Source organism: Gopherus flavomarginatus, chromosome 1, assembly GCF_025201925.1.
Source record: "Gopherus flavomarginatus isolate rGopFla2 chromosome 1, rGopFla2.mat.asm, whole genome shotgun sequence".
NCBI classification, from domain to species: domain Eukaryota; kingdom Metazoa; phylum Chordata; order Testudines; family Testudinidae; genus Gopherus; species Gopherus flavomarginatus.
This window is the reverse complement of record NC_066617.1, coordinates 356,871,115-356,886,616: the sequence shown is the minus strand read 5'-3', so window position 1 is coordinate 356,886,616 and position 15,502 is coordinate 356,871,115. Positions and strand designations below refer to the sequence as shown.

The 15,502-nt window shown below is 42.5% G+C and overlaps 1 protein-coding gene across 7 annotated transcripts in view; it reads right to left on the bottom strand.

Moving 5' to 3' along the window:
* TENM4 (teneurin transmembrane protein 4) overlaps positions 1-15,502 on the bottom strand; it is a 1,003,172-nt gene that overhangs the window by 128,415 nt on the left and 859,255 nt on the right. For 4 of the 7 annotated variants that reach the window (XM_050940297.1, XM_050940272.1, XM_050940289.1 and 1 more), the window contains one exon: positions 3,975-4,121. In XM_050940297.1, coding sequence (XP_050796254.1) covers positions 3,975-4,121 — 147 coding nt within the window. Of the gene's footprint in view, positions 1-3,974; positions 4,122-10,478; positions 10,506-15,502 lie in introns of all 7 variants that reach the window. The other 3 variants (XM_050940246.1, XM_050940262.1, XM_050940254.1) reach the window with 1 other exon arrangement.

The window sequence follows — 15,502 nt, the reverse complement described above, 5'->3', positions numbered from 1 at the left end:
ATTCCGACTCTGGTGTAAAACCTGATGCAATGCCACTGAAATGTAACTGAAAGCAGGATTAGACCCACTGTGTTAAAACAGTACTGCCAGGCCAGCCCAATGACACATTTTTCTTGGGATTTTTCCTGGCAATATCATTGTTCTAAATGGGACAGGTTTCAGAGTAGTAGCCGTGTTAGTCTGTATCCGCACGTTCTCTGTATGTACAAATATCTTCTTGCTGTATGTTCCATTCTATGCATCCGATGAAGTGGGGCTGCAGCCCACGAACGCTTATGCTCAAATAAATTTGTTAGTCTCTAAGGTGCCACAAGTACTCCTGTTCTTTTTCCTAAACGGGACAAAGATTCTCTTTCACTGAGAGCATCTCTTACTCCTGCCATAGCTTGTCACTGCTTCTCTGGTGCCAAACAGCCTTCCCCTTTCCTGAAGAGTTTCTGTTACCTGTCTCCCATGGAGTCTGACTTCCCCAGGACCTGAAGACATTTTTTTCACTCCAGCTCTCATTACAGTAAGGAATTTCCAGTGGCAGTGTTCTGCATGGTACCACTGCATTAGAACGAGCTGAATAGTGAACTCGGGCAGAGTGAAACACCACTTACTGTGAACAGGAGTCACAATTCTCATGAGAGAAACTTCTGCATATACAGAAGCTCTTCTGGGAACATAAGGGTGAAATTTAAAAAAAAAACATTTAGATGCCTAATTCCCATTGATTTCAATGGGAGTTAGGCACAAAATATCTTCAAAAATATGATCCAAACTGACTCTTGGTTTAAACACATGCACAGATGAATATTTAAAGACTAGACTGAAATTAGCCCTCTACTGGCATGTGAGGAAAGGTGGAAATAAACCACTCCAGTCCTTGCACCCCAAGAGAACATAAGAACAGCCATACTGGGTCAGACCAATGGTCCATCTAGCCCAGTATCCTGACTTCTGACAGTGGCCAATGCCAGGTACTTCAGAGGGAATAAACAGGCAATTACTGAGTGATCCTTCCCCTGTCATCCACTCCCAATTTCTGGCAATTAGAGGCTAGGGACACATCCCTGACCAGCTTGGTTAATAGCCGTAGATGGACCTATCCTCCAGGAACTTATCGAATTCTTTTTTTAACCCAGTTATAGTTTTGGCCTTCACAACATCCCCCGGCAATGAGTTCCACAGGTTGACTGTGTGTAGTGTGAAGTACTACTTCATGTTGTTCATTTTAAACCAGCTGCCTATTAATTTAATTGGGTGACCCCTGGTTTTTGTGTTATGTGAAGGGGTAAATAATACTTCCTTATTCACTTTCTCCACACTATTCATGATAATATAGACCTCTATCATATCCCCCCTTCGTCACCTCTTTTCCAAGCTGAAAAGTCCCAGTCTTTTTAATTTCGCATAATACGGAAGTTATTCCATACTTCTAATCATTTTTGTTGTCCTTCTTTGTACCCTTTCCAATTCTAATACACCTCTACCTCGATATAACACTGTCCTTGGGAGCCAAAAAATCGTACCGCGTTATAGTGAAACCATGTTATATTGAACTTGCTTTGATCCACTGGAGTGTGCAGCCCCGCCCCGCCCCCCCGGAGTGCTGCTTTACCGTGTTATATCCAAATTTGTGTTATATCGGGTGGCGTTATATCGAAGTAGCGGTGTATATCTTTTTTGAGATGGGGCAACCAGATCTGCATGCATTATTCAGGGTGTGAGTGTACCATGGATTCATATAGTGGCATTATGATATTTTTGTCTTATCTATCCCTGTCCTAATGGTTCCTAACATTCTGTTTGCTTTTTTGACTGCCGCTGCACATTGAGTGGATGTTGTCAGAGAACTATCCACCAATGACTCCAAGATCTCTGTCTTGAGAGGTAACAGCTAATTTAGACCCCATCCTTTTATATGTATAGCTGGGATTATGTTTTCCAATGTACATTACTTTGCATTTATCAACACTGAATTTCATCTGCCATTTTGTTGCCCAGTTTTGTGAGGTCCTTTTGTAACTTTTCGCAGTCCGCTTTGGATTTAACAATCTCAAGTAGTTTTTTACAGTCTGTAAATTTTGCTATCTCATGTTTTACCCCTTTTCCCGGATCATTTATGAGCACTAATGCTATCCTTCTTGTAGGAGACAGGGCTCTGGCACCCCTACACTCTGGGTGCCAGAGCATTGTGCTCCCTGAAAGGGTGAAGCAGGGGCCACTCTGGCCCATACTCCTGCAGTGCTTTTGGGGGCCAATCTGATTGCCTAACGCACAATACCCCTGGTAGATCCCACGGGGGTGGTGAAGGTCTCACTGCTGCTGATCGGGACTGCAGAGCACTGAGCCTTTAGCGTGAGCGACTGAACACCTTTTCCCAGTTATCTTGCTGTACAGAGCAGAAGCTGATTTTTCAAGTAACAAGTTTAAAGACCATGGGTCAGATCTATCACTCCAGCTGCTTTGCACCATCCCAGCAATGTAGCAGGAAAGCTGGCAGATCTAGCACCGAGGATCTCCCTGCATGGGGCCACTGTCATAGTGTCTACACCACCCTCTCTCCCGACTCTTGGTGCAGGGGGTGTCTTCAAGCTAGTGATCTCCAGCTGTCCACAGGATGAGGGAAGGCACTTATCACAGGATAAACACAGCACTCACCTTTTGCTTCTCCAGTCTACATCTGTTGCCTTGTTGGCTGACAAGGTAATCAACAGTTCCTTTGAAATGGATAACCTAATGAGTCACCACATAAGAAGTGAACACCTCAGACCATGGAATCTCTGACTATATCCCCACAGAGCCAGAGTCTGATCACAGTCTTTTTGATGTTATGTTTATGGGCTCCATTTGCTCTGGGCTGGATTACCTCAGATTTTTTTTGCCCTCTCTCCAAGAAATGACAGGTTCTTTTCACAGAAGCTAGGATTATGCTTGGATATATTTACCATATTTTTACACATGTGGTGTGGCGAACTTTATTGGTGCCTTGTGTCAGCTGTAAATAGAAAGAACTAATACAGTGGTATTTGGTTTCACCAGCGGGAATAAGCGGCCTTTGTTCTACAGCTTGTACTCTTTGTATGGGGCTGTGGGTCGTCCCCCCCACCCCAACATCTTTCTAAGGGGACAATTTGGTCCACTTGCCCTGCCAGATGTACAAAGGCATTTTAAATATGCAATCAGAAGCCCGGTCCCTGTGAAGTCAATAATCACAAGGTTGGCCTTTTGAAAAAAAAACCGTACGGTTCTTGTTAATACGATAAAACAAGACACGTGCAAAACGCAGTCTGCATTTCACAGTCTGGGTCCTGGCCCAGACTGTGGTTAACAGAGCTTTTTGCTTAGTGACAACAAAACAAATTATGCAGTCTCCCTTATGCCTCAAATTTAATATCTCATCTCCAGCCCTCTAATTCAAACCTTCACACTGTTCCAAGGTTTCCTTTGTAATGAGATAACTCTGAACATTAACTCTGCATTACGCTGAGCTATTATTCTCATGTCTGACTCATTATGTATAGAACTGGAATCAATAAAACGTGGAGTGAGAGGGACTGAGTGGTTTGGGGATCAGCTAGTTAAGCCTCTAGGTTGCGGCTTCACATCCATTCCAGGTGAGTAAGGACCCTTGGTGGCAGTCTCAGGAGAGAGGCCAGGTTTCAAACAGACAGGGAAACTCACCCCTCTGTGTCATGGCTCGGCACAAAGGTGGAGTGGGGTGGAGGGAAGCCTGCACTGCCACTGACTGTGCTGTGCCTATTCTGAGGATACACAAACCTCAGACCCCTGCACCCAATTAATTCAATTTAAATTCATATAAAATATGGCAAAATTAGTCTGACAAAGTTCACTATCCATTCTCCATCAGCTGTCAAGAACAAGGATCTTCTGCACCCTAGAATCCTCCCAGCTGGCTCTGGGCTTTGCTAAGAGAAGCAGTGTAAGGCTCTGTGAAGCCTGATAAATCACATACACTTTCGTCCTACCTCCATCGTTGTCTTTTCCATCGCCGCATGCTGTCTCCATGGACGTATCACAGCCCGCTCCTCTCCAGCCCAGCTGGCAGACACAGTGCCAGCCATTCATGTCCAGAGTACATCTGCCATTGCCATTACACAGTCCAGGGCAACCCTCTGCAAAGCAAACAATCACGCATTCTAATGCACTGGAAAGTGTTCGGAGGACTAGGGACATAGAAAGACAACCTGGAAATGTAGCTGGGGAACCTCTTAAAACAGCTTTTTTCTTTGCTTCTACTTATCTCTCCTCTCCTATTTAAAAGGTTTCCCGCTTCTTTTGCCATCTGGGATCAATGGGGACAGTAGAATAAGAGAAGTGATTACATTCAAGCTTTGGTGACTACAAATCACGGCTCCCCACTTCTACCGCAATGCTGGATTTCTGGGGTGGGGATACAGTCTACTTTCCTGATTCTCTAGCAGCGCATGCAGCAATCCACCCTACGTTTTGGGTTGCCTTGCAAGAGCAGGGCTTGCAGTAACCCTAACTCCATGGCGGGTTAGAGTTCTCAGCACAGCCTGGGAGGCAGTGGGCTCTGGAAGGTACAGGCACGAACCTCAGTCTGGCAAGCTGGCACAGTGACTTGGTCAAGAACACACATGCCAGTAGCAGAGCCAGGAATAAACCTAGGCCTCCTGAGCCCCCCTTTACTGTCCTCTCCAATGGGCCACACTGCCTCTACATATGTATGCATATATATATGTACAGATCTGTCTGTGAAGAGAGACTACACGATGGTGAGACGTACTGTGCAGAGTTTATCGACATGACTTTGGGATGATTGCACTGTTCCCAAGAGACAGGGCCATGAGTGAGTTATATAAGTCATCCCATACAAGTGCTGGTAGAGCATTCCTAGCACACCACACTCTCATGTACTCTGCACAGGTTCCAGAAGCGCCATTTCAGTTTGTAAGATCTGTTTTATAGAGACTTAAACACTTTTACTGAAACCATTTTTTCTGTCCATCTGCTTTCAAAGGCAGCTGCCTTACTTTGCATGGGTCCAATTGAACAAGCAACAGAGGAGGCTAGGAAAACTCTTTAAAATGACCTTTTTATATTTACACACACACATGTAGTATGTCACTTCTTTAAAGTATGTGTTGTGTATGTTATTACAGGCAGAACTGGCAGCTCTGTCTATAGTCAAGGCAGCTTGACATGTCCCATTATATAGCCTTGTCTTCAGCAGCTTGTAACTTTGCCAAACTTTAAACATTTGAGCTGAAATTTTCCATGCCCAATGTGTCTCAGACTGATTTTTTTTTAAGTTTCAGCTAAAAAGGTTCAGCAATTTCCAAGAACAAGATTAGCAACAAAATATGTTGTTTGCCCACATAAGAAAAAAATCTTACTATAGTCTCATTGACAAACTCTAGTGTCCCCATGCTTTGGAGCACGGACTTGGAATTTGGCAGGGGGTCATCCTGGTGTCAGAGCTGTGGATTTTGCAGTCACCATGAAAATCTGCTCAAATTTGTCCAAGTTATAAGGCTCTAAGAAAAAAAAAACCACATTCTGCACATGCTCAGTAAAGTCCAGCAGCTAAATTTTCCAGAGATTCTGCCTCATTAAGCATGCTCCATCCCCCTTACAGCTGCTATGTGTCAACCGGACTCCATATGCTGCATCCACCCACAGCAACTGCACATGCTCCATCCTAAGAATGGAGAGGCAGAACAAGAATTTCCCTGCAGAAGGGGAGGGACCAACGCCGGGGGAGGGGGGGAGAGAGACAGTGAGTGAATGAGTGAGTGTGTGTGTGTGAGAGTGTGTTTGTGTGTGTGTGAGAGAGAGAGAGACAGAGAGAGAGAAAAGTGTCATAGGAAACGCTATGGGGAAATTAATAATTCTGTATTCAGTGCAGGGCTTGGATCCTGCACAGTAAATAACAAATGGGACCACATACTGAATGATGAGGATAAAAAGAAATAGTGAATAACTGCTCATTCAGTGAACACAGTCTATCCTGTGCACTGAACGAGGCAGGGGTCCTGAAGAAAAAACATGTGATCATGTAATTAAACCTTAATTCTGTCATTTCTTTACTTTTGAGAGCTTGACTTTGCAACCTTAACATTCTTTTAACCATCTTTTGGATGTAATTTCCTACATGTTTATATATATATATATAAAACCTATTTTACATTAACTTGAATGGATTTTCATGGCTCCCACTGAACCTTGTTCAGTTGAATCCAAGGAAACCATGACAAGTGGCTTGGAAAGAAGATAGATAGAAAAATTCACCCCAGTAAAGTGTGTGTATGTGTGTGATATACACAATGTCAGTACTCTAAGGTATAGTATCTTGGGCCATTCCAGGGCCAGGAGCAAGTGCTATATGTTCCATTGGGAAGCTGGGAATCTCCCTTTCCCAGTGGGATAAATCTCCTCTTCCTAGCCCTGCCAAACTGTAAGATTTCAGACACTAAGGTTGTGATGTTTTAACATACTGAAATGAGAGTGGAAGAGTGAATCCTCTCCATCCTGGGACACAGGTCAGGAGGGGAAATTTAGGGGTGAAGGAAGAAACATTTGTCTCTCAGTTTGGCTTAAAAAAGACCCAGCTAGGGCTGCTTGCCGGGACTCAGAAATCTGGAATGTTGGACTAGCACCCAGAGGAGATAAATCCTACTTATTATGTATCTCTGCAGGGTATGATGTGGCTATGGTCACCACGCCATGGATATGAATACCCACAGCATTATGCATTCCACAATAGCTCTGCATGGTAAAGAACGCTAAGAAATGACAACACAAGTGAACCTTTCCATAAAACCTATGTACTAAAGCCACAAGATAATCCGGTGTTTGAGAAGCACTTCCGACTATCAACAGTGCTGGAATATACATACGCTGTATACTCCCCTCAGATCCAGGCCACCGTGTTTTGCAAGCTCTGTGATCTCTGATGGTTGGTGCTTTTGCCTGCTAGTTTTTATTAACTAAAATTTGGGCGGGAGAGGGAATTTAAAAACTGAATGGGGCTTTAGGAAAAAAAAATCTTTAAGTACCTATTTCTGCTGTTCCTAAATCTGTGGAGATCTCACTGAGACAATGGGAGCTTTATCTGAGTACGTAGCGCAAGACTGGGTCCTATGTGGGTTTCTAAATGAAACCATTTGCAGATGTTGCTATAAAAACTGGTCTTAAGAGAAAAGGAGAGGCAGCTTTGCCCATCCATGGGGACTTCAAGCATACCGTGCAAAAAGCAGCCTAGACCAGGAGTACCCTAGAAAAAAAGAGACTTGTTTCAACTAGACAAAAATGAATGTCATACTATCACAGGGATGTTCACCAGAACTAGCAAGAGATTACCCTGCCATTTGAAGATTGGTAGCCAGAATAACATCCTGTTAATGATCTGAAAAATTAAGGTCCCTAATTAGTCTTAATTATAAACTAAGTGTTGTTGGGACTTCCTTGAAGTTAAGCCTCATTGCCATACAAAATTGGGCTTAAGGGATAAGACTTACTCAGGTTTGATCTTCAAATAGTGCCAGGAGAATTAATTTATTCTTTTCTTTGTCTTTCCTCTGTCAGGTGTAAAAAAGACACTGATGCACCTCCTGATGTGTCTCACCAGACCTGGTGGAGTTCTGAATCCAGGTGGCCACAGCTGGACGAAACTCCGAGGAATGCAACCAGTAGTTGCAAACAAGAATAATAACTTTAAAGTTATCTAGAAAAGTTCTCTGTGCTCCAAGGGAAAGCAAATTATTAACAGATCTTTCCATACAATGAGAATATAGTAAAATGTTTTGAAAACCACTTAACCAATGGGCCAGCAGAGTGAACCTACTAAGAGAGGGATGAAGGAGCCCAAAATGAGATGGTTCCTAGTATATTAAGGCTTAATCTTACTTGTCTCACTCATACTAATCTCACTCACTCACCCATACTAACTGGGCAACTAAGGCAAACAGGATTCGGCAAGCGACTTTGAATATCAGACCATTTATTTAGGGGCCTTACTATGGATTTAGGTGATTAACTTTTCGGATTAGAGTTATTCACCAGTAACCAGGTATGAATTATCCTGAGTAATATTATCTCTTCCAGTGTCATTTAGGATATAGGGAAACTCTCTCGAACAAGGAGAAATTTCCAAACAGAATGAACTTTTAGGGAGACCACTATTGATTTTGAAAACACAATTTTAGTCCGAAGGGCCCAATGCCAGTAATAAGATGAACTGATTTCAGTACAGCCCTTTGTTAGTGAAGAGCTTCTTGGTTTTAACCATGTTGAAGTGCCTTGACTGACCCACTGGTTTACATTAAAACAGTAGGAAAGCCAGCAGTCAATCCTACTCAACCTCAGTAAGCCAGGACTGCTGGGGAGGGATTTCAACTAAGAACATGATAATTAAGAAAGCCAAAATGGCATGAGAAACATAATTCTGAAAATTGCACACGGTGCATTTAGCCAAGTAAAAATAACATATGTTGAAAGATTCAGCTATTGCTAATCCTTCCAAAGGAGGGAATGCGATGTAAATGGCAAGTGAATGGTTTATTCATAATATGTTGCTTAACCCGTTACTCACTGCAAAAATCAGTAAGTACAATGTGCCTTTATTCCTAGCAATCAGAATCAGTTAAAAGGCTGTACAGAGCAAGAGGGTATATTTGAAGAAGATATTTTAAAAAATGGGACAGTGCAGGGGGCTACTCATTACCTCAGGTCCCTGAATCTCAAGGAGAGAGGCTCTGCAAGATGATTTTTCATCTTCTGTTACCCCTTGGTGCTTATCTGCTACCCTTTGATCCAGTCTTCTCCAGTGCAAATGGAGATGAAAGGAAGATACCTCGAGAGTTTTTGAAATGCAAAGCACTGACATGTACAACATTAGCAAGAGGTTCTGATCACACCTAGTGCTGACCTATATATTCTTTTAAGAATGCCACCACTGCTACTCCATAAAGAAAGACAAGGAGCCCCGTTCCTTAATCTAACAAAGGCCCCTTATATTTTTTTTAGTTGAAAGCAAATGAAGAGTGTTTCGTTGACCCTTGCAATTAGAGAAATGAACTGTCACTGAACAGATAGTCAATCTAAAGCCATAGATTCAGGAACAGACACTGCACATGGGTGCTGCTCTCTCACGAAAGGACTAAACAGTTGTTGAATCTACTGACATTTCCTTATCATTAATATGTGGCTGGCCACTCAGAGACTTTCCCTATTTGTGGTTCTACTTGAACATGCACTTTAAAATCAAATGAAGCAGGAACAGATGCCAGGTCATAAATTTATCTGGAGAAGTGCAGCTGTCAGGACCACCATGTTTCTTGTCACACACTTAAAAGCCTACAGACAGAGCCTTCATTTTAACCATTCACAGGACCAAAATTTTGGCATGTTCTCCTCCATGAACCTCTAATGGTTGGTTACCATTTCTGATTGCTTAAAATCACAAAGGGTCTTGAAGTCTAAATTTAGTGGTAGAAAGAGCTTCCCTTGAGCTGTTTTTTTGTTTTTGTTTTGTTGTTTTAAATGGCAAACTGACTATTCTGTGTGGTATTAGTAGCCACCTAGAAGGACATTTGTGTCCAACTCAATCACATTTATTGTCCGTTTGTTATACTTATCTGGGAAATGTTCATTGTCTTGGCATCTTATATATTATTGCACATTTTGGGACCGTAGTCAATATTTCTAATTAAAAGTCAATTTGGCTGCTACAGCTACAATTTCATAAATTAAATCAGATAATGAATTGCAGCTCTGAGATAGGAACAACTGAGTGTTTTGAATATGGAAATTTGGTGTGAAAAACAATTGCACTGGTTTCCTAACAGTATCACTCCGTTTTCTTCTGATTGACACCAAGATAAGATCAGAATCAGGCCCCAGACTTGTTTTACCAATAGAAACAGACATGTAGGGCCAGATACTCAGCTGGCGTAAATCAATACAACTCCATTAACTTTAATGGAATTTTACTAATTTACGCAACTGGAGGATCTGGCCCAAAGACCATAGCATTTTCATATAAAGAAAAATATCTCCCCTTAAGCACCTCCGGGAAGATTTCTCACCTAAAGATCAAAACCTAGAGACTTCATACAGAAAACACACTCACCTGCTTGTTACCATATGGATCATATACATTTAATAAAACAAATGCTGCGTAGCGCACCTGCCGTATTGCAGACATGTTTTTTTTCCTCCTGACTTTGATTACCTGGCTGGGTGGGGTGGGGATGAGAGATGTTGTGGAGGGGAGGGAGAGAGGAAGGGAACACTGATATAATGTTAACACGAGATCACAGCATCTACAAAGGATGACGCTCCAAACACATTTCCTACCGAAATGACCGGAACGTTCACCCTTCCAAGTATTAATGAAAGATTTGTGACAATGAGTAAAAGATGCAACCTCAAGACAGCATGTTCACGGTGCATATTTTTAAAAAAAACACAAAGACAACAGGAAAAAAGAGGAAGGAAGACCATACCTTTCACTACCTTATCCAGATAGTGAGCTTGGGAGATAAAAGACAGGACATTTAAGGTAGGATTGAATAAGTGCAGTACAGCTTACTATGAGATTGTGCAGGTGCAAAGAAAGGCACAGGAAAGTTTGCTATGGTAGTAAAAGAAAAAACTTTTATTGTGGGGAAAGGAGAAAGAAGGAAAGGGTGGAACAAAACTATTCTCAATCAAAGAACTGAGGAAGGCTGTGTTCAGTCATCCATTTCATCTGGTTGCAGGGATTCAATAAGCTCAGCAAGAGAAACAGGCAGGTAAATATAAATGGCAGAACATTGTAAGGCTCTGATCGCTTGCAACAACCCACCTCTGCGATAGGAAAAACAGACTTTCTAAAATTCTTCTACTTTGCCTAACAGTATCACATTTTCTTAACAAAAATGCCTTGTTCCCCTGTGGCCCTATTGGAACTGGAAAGTCTTTTACTTTTGGATCTCCTTCACGATAACATATTGCATTTATACAGCCCAAGATTTTCATTTGCTTTCGAAAATTAAACTAACTTCACCACAGCTCTGCAAGGAAGTCAAGTATTAATACAGCGAATGTAAGGAGAGATAAAGTGAAGTACAGAGAGGTTGTGGAGGCATACAGGGCAGTCATGTGCCCAATTCTCATTGCAAGTCAACAGGAGTCGAGTGCCTTTGAAAACTGCTACCTAATCGGTCTGCCCACGGTCACACAAGAAGTCAGTGGCAGAGGCAAAAATAGAAGACAGAAATCATGACTTGCAGCTCTCTGCTCTAGCCAGCAGACCACACTCCTCTTAACATTAGCTGATCTCTGTTTAAAAAAGATGCTTGGGGGAATTTTCTGCTTTTCTCTCTTTTGCTCCCTCCAATACTTTGCTCCCACACTGCTATTAAGTAAACGTTGTTAAATGTTATTTCTCCAGTTCCAGCACTATTCCTAAGCTCCCTGTGATCTTGCTCTCAGAGGAGTCCTTGCACCCTAAGGGGGAGTTTCTCATTTCAGATCAGTTCATGGAGACCACCCAAGTAGAGGGTCACAAACCTTTAGCAGGATTTCCCCCCCACACACACACTTTGAATCTAGAATCCTGTGAGTGTAGTGAGTTAGTGGAAGCACAAGCCCACTTTTGTAAGTGAGCTAAGAGGGCCTTAATTCTCAGAGTTAGACACCAACGGACTGAGGTTCACAAATCACTTCGACATAGAAGGATTGAATACATGCAGCACAGCTTTGCTTACAAGCCCAGATAGCTGCAGATGTCCAGGAAAAGGCGATTCTGGTTTAAAAATTCAGAGCGGCCCAACATACAAAACCTTGGCCAAAGTTTTGCCTCACAGCTGAAATTTTCTGATGTGAAAATGTTTACAGGGGGAAAAAATTGAGGGAGTTGCCAGGCCTGCTGTACCAATTATTTGCAAATGTTACCTTTCAACTTAGATGGTTTGAAGAACAATGCAGCCTCATATGAAAATATCCCGTATGTGGCCTCAAACTTATGCCACACTAGTAGATTCAGACATCAATATTTTTCCCTGAACTCATATCTTTCCCCTGCACGTGTCATTGGCTCACCTGTGGGCACTCCTTTGGAAAAGTGCAAAGGGACTCTGTACAACAGACATGCAGAATGAGCTTAGGAAAGGGTTTTGGCCTGCTCCTGTTCTGCCTTTCACCCGAGAAAATCAGGTACAGCGTCAATGAAGTCACTGGAATTAAAGTGGTCTAACATAAATGTAAGTGAGAGGGCAGAATGCAGCCCTTATATGCTTAGCAAGTAGCGATAACATGAGTTTATGCCATAGTAATACTGACAAAGGCCATGTCAGCCCTTGAAGCTGACCCATTTTTGGAATCCAATGCCAATTACAATTCCCCACATTATCCATGGCCAACCTGTGTTTAAAGCTGATGCAGAAAGTGTGCTGGAATGAGGAATCAAACACACTTGTGCAGTGGGTGCTGACCATGGCTTGATCCTCTCTATGGAAAACATTACACTGTGTTCAGTCATGAGACTGGTTGTCAAACACAGCTCAGTTTCTACTGCAGATAGGGCCAAATACTCTACCATGCTCAGACATCTGAACACCTATAGTTCTGGTCTGACAGTAGCCTAGAACTTTTACCCCATAGAGAACAGAACCCTGGCTTAATGTGTCTTGTTTGGAGTCCAGCTACTCAAGTAGAAACTGAAAGACACTGATTACAGCCCAGACTATTCAGAGTGTGTGTGATTATTTATGCAACAGCATTGATGAAAGCCTAACTCAAAGGATAGATTTCTAAAAATTGGGAGTTTCTCTAGGACAGACAAAACAAGGCCTGATTGTGTCATTAGCAACAGCCCATGTTGGGAAGGATAACATGTTTGTCTGTCTAGATACGCATTGTGGCACCCATCACCATAAAATCTCACTGCTATGGAGGGACCATGCAGCATTCAGGTGGTCTCGGCCAAAATTATGGAGGGTAGCATGTGCTCCTTTTCCTTCCCACACTGCTTATCTCTGCTGGCTGGTACTGAGAAGGGACCATCTCCCCATCAGCTATGGAGAATCTAGAGTTGACTGTGGCACTACAGTCTTGTGTTCAGAGCCCACAGGGACTGTGTCTATACCTAACTCCAGCATAGGGGTGGCAACTGAGTGGAAGACTCCTTGTGCCTGCTCCTCCACATAGGGTGACCAGACAGCAAGTGTGAAAAATCGGGACACGGAGTGGTGGTGATGTAATAGGAGCCTATATAAGAAAAAGACCCAAAGAGCAGGACATCTGGTCACCCTACCTCCACATGTGCACCTAGGAAGGGTAATACACAATCTGCACGAAAGCCTCCAGTATCATGTACTTGTAAACAGCTTCACAGAGGAATTCACACAGAGGATGAAATTTGAGTCCCCTGTGTAAAGTCCAAGTAGGGTGACCAGATGTCCCAATTTTATAGGGACAGTCCTGATTTTTGGGTCTTTTTCTTATATAGGCTCCTATTACCCCACACCCTCTGTCCCAATTTTTCACATCTGCTGTCTGGCCACCCTAAGTCCCAGTTGCCTTTCCCTAGAACCTTTCCCTTGCATCACAGAGGCAGGATGCAGAGCAATCATAACACTCAAGTACTATAGCCAATAAGTGTGGTTCATTATACCTCTTATGCAAAGTTTGTGGCTAGGTTCCCATGGATCCATGCAATTTCTGGACTCACCAGCAACAACCTGGTCACACCATGTAGTCTACTCATGGATCACCCCTAATCAACCTATGGAGTGGCCCAATGCAGAGCCAAGCTACAATTTGGCCCTTTGGAGGCAGGGAGAGGGATTTCACCTTTAAACTCAGGTTCTGCTAGAAAGCCCAGTGATCTCTGAGGCTGGCAGATGAGTGGTGGAGCCTAAGAAAACAAAATTTAATTGTTGCTACTTTACTTGGGCCAAAGGAAATGTTCTAACGTGGTGGAGACTCCACCAAGTGAGGGTTGCATTGTCTATGTTCCTTAGTTTCTGTTTTAAGAATTCAGAGTAAATAAATTAAGCAATTCTGCAGGATTTAAAGACCCCTGCAGTTATATAACCAACTTTACGTTCCACCCTCTTGCCTGAATGAAGGAAGGTTGCTGAATTAGGATGATGAACACAAGCTTCTGCATCAATTTCCTGGTTGGGAATTAACTGAGGTTACGCTAATGAAATCTCAGAACGTGAGGAATCAAGCTACTATACTTGGTAACGTAACTCTTTGTATGAGCAAACAAAATTAATCCACTGGGAGCACAATTCTCTGGTAGCATGAGAAAGTACTTCCTATTCCTTCCTTCCCAGTGAACGAGGAAATAAAAGGAGTTCTTACTCTCATACGTGCTCAACAGGAAACGGAAGGAGAAACTTCCTTTCCTTGTATCATCCATTTCTACCACTGTTACCCGCACACATGGCGATACCATTAAAGAATTACTTCAGCAATGGGGTTTTATGCTTCTCATCGCTAACGCAGGCTGGGCAACAACACAGACATATACGGGATTACTGTCAACAGAACAAGTTGCCATGCAGGGAAATTACACAAGGACAAGGGGAATGCTTACCACACACTTAATGTAATTCCAAGTCAATGTCCTTTCATCTGTGCCAATATTACTAGCTTATTACTCCTTCACACGCCATTCAGCTTCCTTGGATATTTATGACTTTGTCAAATCTCCTTTATATTCTATACAATTACCAATGAATATTCTGTAGGAAATATGGTTTACAGCCTCAGAGGCATGAGTGTATGTACAAATTTGTTGTTAAACCACAGTGTCTGGAGGGTGGGCGGCGGAAGGAAACTGAATTACTTCTGCACTCAAAATAAGGGATGGTTCCTAAAGCCCAGACAGCACTGCAATGGGAATGTAGTACTGTATGAAAGTACAGAGGGTGCCATTAAAATCTCGATGCTTGCTGCATTGCGGTGTTTGCCTTTGCCATGATAATGTAGACTCCCTATTCTAAGAATGAGGAGTGCTGCAAACAATATGGTCACTTTAATGAGTGTGAAAGGTAAAACCCGTTTGAAAGCAATCTTGGGATGTCAGCTGCAGATTGAAATATCACACATATTCTTTGTATTACTACGAAGAAATTTGTATTTTGTTTTTACATCAGCATTAATAGAATGAGATCCACTGTATGAACTGGGTACTCTTGTGTATGAATATAGCCCAAATCAAATTCTCCTCTGGATTTAGGACAGTTCCCTAAATGTTAGTATTTTCCCCAAGGATAATGATGAATTTTTGTTGCTATCCATCACCTCAAAGTCTACAGTCTGGTGAACAGAGTGCCGCAAATAGAACTATGAAACAATATTACACAACTGTGGTGTCCCAATTAACACGATTGCTTTCCTTTCAGTTTAAAGTCATTTGTGAGAGGGATTTTCACCCATTGGTAATGGGAACAGCTGAAGCTGTTAGGTACACGGAAGAGAAAACAGAATGTAATTTCTAATGAGTGGAGGGGAGTATTTGAGTGCCAGACAT